Here is an 8,306-nt window from a genome sequence, read left to right as displayed (position 1 = left end):
GGTCCTGGTCCTGTGACATGCTTTAGAAAAGCTTAGTCTTGCTGGAGGTGAAAAGGACATGTAGGTTGGCAATTAGGCTGTGCTCATTTTCAGCACTAGGATTGGAATGAGGTCGTCTGCTAGGAGCTGCCAAAGAGCTTTGGTGGAGAAGCTCATACGGCCCAAGGGAGGCTAGTTCTTGGATGCCAAGCCAGAGTGTGTAGAACAGCTCAACACAGCCATCCAGTCCCGGGATTTTCAATTCTTCCTGAAAGTTGGTTCTACTCTTCTCCGGTCTAGTAAATAATTGAACAGAAGAAAAACAATGAGATGTGGAACAATGTATCTACCCGGACTTTAGGGCCTTTCTCCACTTAGCTGCACAAAGTGTACATGCAGAACAGAGACACACATTAAGAAGTGAATGTGATAGACTCTGACAAGCCCAAAGAGCCCAGATTCCAGTATTCTTGTCAGACAGCTTTTATTACAAATGTTACAAACGATGACTTGGAGGGAGTCCTGTCAGTGGAATTACCAGTTAACAGGATGGTTGTCCTTTGGGGCCACAGGCATGGTGCTAACCTCCACTTTTCTTCCTGATTTGCTTTCCTTTCCGGGGTTTGAGGATGGTATAGTTTGCATACACTGTATACTGTTCTGACAGGAAGGGAACATAGAATGCCCGCAATAACTTTGAAGATCTGAAAAACAAGAGAAAAAAGAAAAGACAGAATTTTATAATTTGAGAGAATTTACTAATGTATTGAAAATGATTAAAGGAAATAAACGAAGTGCTATGGTGAGGATTATATTTTATACAAGCAGCACAGAAAAGTCTGTTATTTAGCTACTAGATCTTGATAAAAGACTTAATCAAGACCAAATACCTTCTTACCTGCACCCAAATGATAGCCTCTCTATTAAGCCACAGGATATCCTTCAGAATAGCTCTAGATCTGCACTTTGCATTAGAATTTGCCATAGAAAAATTACAATTCAATCAAAGGACTGCTATTACAGAAATAAATTCTTAATACCTCAAAGGTTTCTGTACCTAAGAAACCACTGTAGAGATGCCAAAAGGCTCAAATGATCCTGACTCTGGCTCTAAGTTTTCCTAGAGAGCTGGAGAAAACTGTGTTCTGGGCTTCCTGTGCGTACTATTCTGGCAATTCTTAAGTCAAAGAGAGAATCTTTTTACTTTTTGCTAAAATATAGATAGGAACAGCTAAAAACCTGAATTTCTCACAAGTTTCTAAAGAATGCGAAAAATACCTCACATTTATTGAATACCTAGTATTGAGCAGGCACTGGGAAAAGTGCTATACTTTTAAGGATATTATTTAATCCATCTGATAACCCTATGAGGAAAGTGATATTATCCCTATTTTATAGATAGGAAAATGAGACTTACATAGATTAAGTAACTTGATCAGGGTTACACAGTAAGTGATAAAGCCCTCATTCAAATCCAGATTTGATTTCAGGTTCTGCATCTTACCACTCTGGTTTATCCTGCATCCCAGGAACAGGCTAACAGGATTCATCACTTACTAGAAAAAGCGGCAGTGATAGTTTTAAATTCTATACGAAGTATTACTTCTTGACTATGGTTTCTGAGTTTAAAACCAAAAGTTGGCCCTGAAACTGCCAACCTAAATGAGGTAGCTGAAGGGTGTTCCACTGCCAGTCCTTTTCCAGACTCTCAACTTGTAAATGTCATGTCAACGTGGCATTTGTACTGGCAGCCTACCCCTGAGTTTGGCAGACTCCTGCAATGCCTGCACACAATGATATCGTGCTTGGCATACACACCTCTTAGAGATTCTCCCCAACTGGGATGCTGGCAGTGCTCTGTGCTCTACAGAGATGCACTTCACTTCAACAGCTAACAGCTCAAGGGCTTTGATAGAGAAAAGAGGCTTAGAAGAGAGACACACGAGATAAAGAAACAAAGAAAATGAACAGGAGGAGGAAGCACCTACCTCAGTCAAAAAGAAGTTAATTTATTCTTTCTGTCCGTGCTGCACAGATAAGGGGCAGGTCAGAACAGAAAGTTGTAAGCTGGAGCAAACTCCTGCAGGCTTCAGTGTAGTAAAGAAAGGCTAAACCGAATTAAATGTTATTTCCATTCCAGTTGACTCCACACTAAAAGCTTCACTAATACAGTCAGTATATATTTCCGGTCAACTCAGTCCTTTGTATAACATTAGGTCCATTGGGCCCAATTTTACTTTCTTTTTGGAATTATTCCTTACTACTTGGGAGGATTGTTATTTCATAATTTTATTGTTCTTAGAGTGTTCCAAACAACAAAGGGAAATTATACTTACCATCAAAAATAGAGTAAAACTCATTCTATCTTGTAACTACCATATGGGTCCAGCACAAGCTTTTCTAAATTTAAGCTATATTATTGAATCTTAGTGGTCTTTTTTTTTTTTTTTCTACATCTTGGATTATTTACAACTGTGCTTTAAAAAAAAGACAAATGATAAGAGAAAGGAAGAGTGATGAAATCCCCAAAAAGGATGATGCAAAAGTAATTCAATTATATTATCCTTCAATTTTCTCACTGCACTGTCCAAAGTATGCATCATCTTTCAGTAAGGTACAAAAGACTTGAGACACTATCTTTGTAGTCTGCACTTAGCTTTAATTGAGCACAGCTGAGAGTTCAGAATTTTAAAATTTTCTGTCCATAATGCCAATGAGAAGAAAATTGACAGAGGAAGACATTTCACAATTAGACAAATCAGAAGATGAATGCAAAGAGACAAATAGCAGCACTTAAGACTCTAATGATGATGGTAACATTTATAATAAAGGCAAAATTTCAGACTATGAGTCTTTAGATGACCACATACTAGACAAATTTTCTAACTCAATAAATAATGAGTGAACAGTATATTTCTAAGAACAAAAAGGAAATAAGTGTTCTCATTCAGTTAGTCATTCAACAGGAAGGACTTCGGAGGGATTCAGAATGAGCCTCCCCAAAGCATACAGCTTTAGCATGCAGATTATTTTGAGTTGAAGATAAGGCCCAAGAGACACAGGAAGAACTTTCTACCTCCTCCTTAACTACCTAAAAGAATCTAGGTAGGGAAGCTGGCTCAGAGAGAGAGGTATTACCAGAGATAATTTTTTATCTGAGTGACATATCTGTGTAGCAGGGAAAACATCTGCCCTTCTTACTGTCCTGTGGATGCCCCTCCTCCCCTCCAAAGCCCCAGGCCTCTCTCCTGTTCCTTAGCTCAGGATGGCATACAAGCCTCAACTGCCTGAGGCTTGTCTCTGGGTCTCTTATTTTTATGGGGCTCCTGTACATATAAATTGGTTTTTCTCTTGTAAATCTATCTTATGTCAATTTGATTATTAGGCCAACCAAAAGAACCTAGAAGGGTAGAAGGAAAAGTTTTGCTCCCCTACGACTTCATCATGTAATATTTTGCAACAAGGACTTGGACTATCCTGTTATGCTAAAAGGGCATATGACTACGTTCTTTTATGGGGTCTGTGTGCCAAATTCTATTTGATACAGTTCATGAGTGGACAAATGCTGAGGGCAGGTTAATATACGAAAGTGACTAGAAGGATACAGATAATAAAGAAATAAAAAATTCAAAAAATTGATCATTTTGATTGATGTTTATAAATCTAAAGATGAAAGTGTTTAAATTATGGAGCAAAGAAGATAGTTGTCTTCTCTTCAACAAAATTACGAGCCATTTAAGGTTTCAAAAAGTTCTTCAAGTTTTGCATTTTGATAATACAAATGCAGGAAGAACCAGAAGTAACAAGCTAGAACCTATTAGAGATGCATCTGAAGTCTGGAACCAGTATTTTCAAGATGTATATATTCCAGGTTCATGCATGACAGTTGATGAGTAGTTAATTGAGTTCAGAGGTGCCCATTTCAGGTATGTATATTCAAAACCAGGAGAATATGGAATAAAGATTGGGGTTGCTACATTTATATTATTATTAAAATTTCAAATGAAGTTTTTTAAACTATCCTTTCATTATTCTTATGTTATTTTTAAAATAACTAAAATATATGAAAACAAACGGGGTCTATTGGGCCAAGACAGCAAATGATGATGATTATTTTTAGGCAGGTCATGCCAAGGAGTTCATTCTAAAAGATCATTTCAGAAAACTATCCTGGGCTATACATGGGACATAATCATCCTCAAAAATACTGACCTCCCTAAAATGGAAGAAGGGCCACTATGCTTTACTGTTGAATGCAAAAGGCAAGCTGAAACAAAGGTAAAAAAATAAAAGAGATTGGGACGAAATACTGACCATACAATTAACAGAGGAAGAGTACCTAGAATATATAAAGTATTCCTGCATTCACTAAGACAAACAACTCAAAAGGAAAAAATGACAAAGGACATAAACAGAGAAAAGAAGTGTAAATGGTCAATAACCATATGAAATAATGTCCAATTTTACTAGTAATTGGGGAAATGTAAATCTAGATACAATTTTTCAATAATCAGGTTTGCAAAAGTTGAAAAGTCTGACAGTATCAAACACTGGCGAGAAATTAGGAAACTGATATTGCCAGTAAAAGTGGAAACCTGCAAGAGCCATTTGGAAAGGCAATTTTAACAATACCAATTAAAACAAAAATTATGCAGTCCCTATGATACAGCAGATGATTTTTATTTTGTACTTTGTACCATATTGCTTTTTTTTTAACAAGCTGCTTTGTTTTCCATTTGTTACAATAGAAAATTTCAAACATATACAAAAGTACATGAAATATATTACTTGTAATAATTTTTAAAAACCAGTAGACAAAGTTTTAAATAAAGGAAACCTCAAATCCTTAAAATGAACAACAAAAAAACCCTATGTGCTTACTATTACTGTAGAGCTTTGTGTGCTAGCCCTGAAGCCTCTGTTCTCAAAGAGCTAATAATCTATCGTTGGAAGAAACAGAATATGAACGACGTAACCATAATGTAGCATACACTAAATATTAAATAGCTGATAACAGAAGTTCAAAGTGATAATACACATATTCAGAAGAGAGAACAAACACTGAGGGTTGCATAGGTGTGGAAGAAGCATTTACTATACATTATTGCATTTTGTCCATCCAACATTCCAAGGTACACTAGGCAAAAAAAAGCAACTTGTCCATCCATAACCAAATCTATAGGCAACTCAGGTTAAATGCTCTGTCCACTCAGCAACAACTGGAGAATGGCTTGAATAAAATCCAAACTCTAATGATCTACAAAGCCGTAGGAGATCTAGCCCTCATTTACCTGTCTCACCTCACCTTGTGCCATTTTCTTCCTTGCCAACTACACTCTCACCACACCAGCCTCCTTTCAAGTTCTTCAAAATTACAAGTTCTTTCCTACTCTCAATGAGGATTTCAAAGTCCCACTGAATGTGTGGTTTGCAATAACCATCTTGCTAAGGACAAGCATGTGTTTGTCCCAAGAGACCCAAGAAGCACTGGGATTCTTCCATGCTTCCTCAGTGTACAAGCATAAGAAATTCAGCATCAAATTCTAAATAACATGTTCAGGAAGCAAGGAGGCATTTCTAGTTAAGCCTGAACACAAAACTATATAAGAGGTGGGAACTAAATGTAAGGAGAAGTTAAGTAAAATTTATCATCAGTGCTTGGTACTGGAAAAATCCTTACTAGAAGATGAACCTTCTTTTCTCTTGCAGATTTTGCTTATGATTTTTTAATAGCATTATCTGTCTTTAACACCTAAAGCCACTAATTTCTTCCAGTGGATGAAGTGAGTAAACAATCAACACATACACTTCTGAGCTGGGAAGGGAATATTCTGTGGTTGTTTTTTTTAAACCAAAAGACGAAGTTGATGTGAATCCTTCATTTCTAATACTATAGCTGCTGTTCTAGATTAATTTCTTTCCCATCAGTAGCTTTAATATGTTAAGCATGACTAGGGCCTTTCAAATTGTTATATTGTATGATTGCTGGAAGAAGGGAAATCAAATTGGTTATTTGCCTTTGTGAAAGAAAAGAGCATTGGAATAACATGCATGTGCACACATTCAGACACGTGGAAACAAAGATCAGACTGAATCACAAATTAGAACAAAACTAATGCTGATCAAAACTCATACAACGTCCGTAATAATGTGAAATGCCAAAATATTGCCCTAGGGAAGCACAGGTAGCATAACTGAGGGAGACGCAAAATACGTGCCTCTATCGTGGACACTGAAGTACTTCCCCTCCCAGTGAGAAAGTCACTCCGGCAATTCAAGGATGGAACAGACGTGAACAAAGCAATTGCCTGAAGAGCATAATCAGCTGATAGCTCAGAATGTTTTCTAATTCAATTACCAGCCCTACTTATCAGGGCTGGGGAGCACTCTGCTGTGGAGATTTCAATCTGCTCTTGCTGACGTCAGTGGAAGACTGGCTGCTGGTCCCTGATGTCACCAGTTCAACAGACACAATGGAAATGCTGGGTCAATTTATCATTTAAAAAAAAAACGTCCTAGTACTCAGGTTTTCTCTTTTATTTTTATCTGTCTACCTCTCCATCCATCCATCCATCCATCCATCCATCCATCCATCCAAACATTACTATCCATGTAAACCTGTAGTCTGAGCTCACTGCCAGTTCTCTTTCTTTTTAAAGCTAGTTCCCTCTCTTTTTGTCTTTGTCTCTTGTTATCTCTTGCACTTAGTTCACAGTTCAGTGACAGACTTCCACAACCCTCAGAATAGAACTGGCCTTTCAGAGAAATCATCAGTTCTGAAGAGAATCTCAGAATTCCCTCAAGACTTAATCTTAGTCACAGTCAGTCTTTAGTCTCATATCAAGCCGTTTAAGAACTGCTCAAAAAGCTGATATGCAGCAAAAATGTGGCTGGTCTTTAATATTCTCTAATAGGAAATGGGGTGAGAGACATTACTCTCATGGTAAGTAAGACATACGTGACATTTATTACTTCTCCAAAATAAAGAAACGGACACAGGAGTTACATGCTATATGTTAATTCTCCCCTAGAATATCAGTCCCTTGAAGACAGAACTTTACCTAACTGCTGTACTCCAGCTTTTAGAACAATGCCACAGAAAGTGCTCAATAAATATCCTGTGAATGAATGAACGACTACACCCTGACTCTTAAATCAGAGCATCTAGTTTATCTCCCTCGCTTCTGGCAATATTCATCTTCTACAAGGAAAAGGAAATATCAAAAATAATATGAAGCTCTTCTTTCTCGTCTCTTCTCAACCAATTCAGTCCTAAAGTCATCAGATGGGGCAGAGCAAAGTAGGAGTCTTCAGTGTGCGCGTGGGGAGGGGGAAGCTGCAGTGGCCATTGGGATCTTAGAGCACAAGCGAGATGCGGAGGGCATCCGTATCACAGCAAAGAGAATATATTTTTTTCCCCAAAAAGTTTTAATCTTTTTTTGGTGGGGAGGGAGGCTTCACACGTCAAGGATCTAAAAAACAAAATTTGGTAAAAGCAGATGAGAAACACCTGTAGGACACACCTGTACAACACAAATGGCCTAAATGTCAGTAAAACAGGAGCCAGGGGAACCGACAGTGACTGAAGGAACAGGAAGAGGAGAGACAAGAGACAAAAGCACAGAGAATGCTGAAGACTCTGACAAAGTGGAAAAAAGCATTCAAATCCATTTTAAAGCATTGTGCTGGCCGTACAAAGCATTTCTGCAGACCTGCATTTCTCAGTCTTTGCTAGGGCTTCATGGAGCTGATGAGATTACTCTCACACTCCATGTTTCGTATCATTTCTGGTTCCTACTTCCTTTACTGCCTCATTTTCCTCCCCTCCAGCCTCTCACTTTATGCCCCAGCAACACAGAATTACTTGCACCCTCCCATTTCTTACCTAGCAAAGAGAACATTAAAACAAAAGGTCAAGAAACCTCTCCAGGGACTTCCCTGGTGGCACAGTGGTTGAGAATCCGCCTGCCAATGCAGGGGATACAGGTTCGAGCACTGGTCCAGGAAGATCCCACATGCCGCGGAGCAACTAAGCCCGTGTGCCACAACTACTGAGCCTGTGCTCTAGAGCCCATGCACCACAACTACTGAGCCTGTGCGCCACACCTACTGAAGCCCGTGTGCCCTAGAGCCCATCTGCTGCAACTAAGCCCACACGCTGCAACTACTGAAGCCTGCGCACTCTAGGGCCCATGTGCCGCAACTACTGAAGCCCAGGTGCCTAGAGCCTGTGCTCCGCAACAAGAGGAGCCACTGCAATGAGAAGCCCACGCACAGCAACGAAGACCCAACGCGGCAGAAAGGAAGGAAGGGAGGGAGGGAGGGAG

At 39.0% G+C, this 8,306-nt stretch overlaps 1 protein-coding gene across 2 annotated transcripts in view; it reads right to left on the bottom strand.

Moving 5' to 3' along the window:
* Positions 1–438: 438 nt before the first annotated feature.
* ALG9 (ALG9 alpha-1,2-mannosyltransferase) overlaps positions 439–8,306 on the bottom strand; it is a 99,774-nt gene continuing 91,906 nt past the window's right edge. The window contains exon 15 of one of the 2 annotated variants that reach the window (XM_007464655.1): positions 439–683. In XM_007464655.1, the coding sequence (XP_007464717.1) occupies positions 560–683 (124 nt within the window). In that variant the 3' untranslated portion in view covers positions 439–559. The remainder of the gene's footprint in view (positions 684–8,306) is intronic. The other variant, XM_007464656.1, reaches the window with a different exon arrangement.

Source organism: Lipotes vexillifer, unplaced genomic scaffold (assembly GCF_000442215.2).
Source record: "Lipotes vexillifer unplaced genomic scaffold, Lipotes_vexillifer_v1.1 scaffold785, whole genome shotgun sequence".
NCBI lineage: Eukaryota > Metazoa > Chordata > Mammalia > Artiodactyla > Lipotidae > Lipotes > Lipotes vexillifer.
The sequence above is the reverse complement of the archived record's forward strand: the minus strand, read 5'-3'. Positions and strand labels throughout refer to the sequence as shown.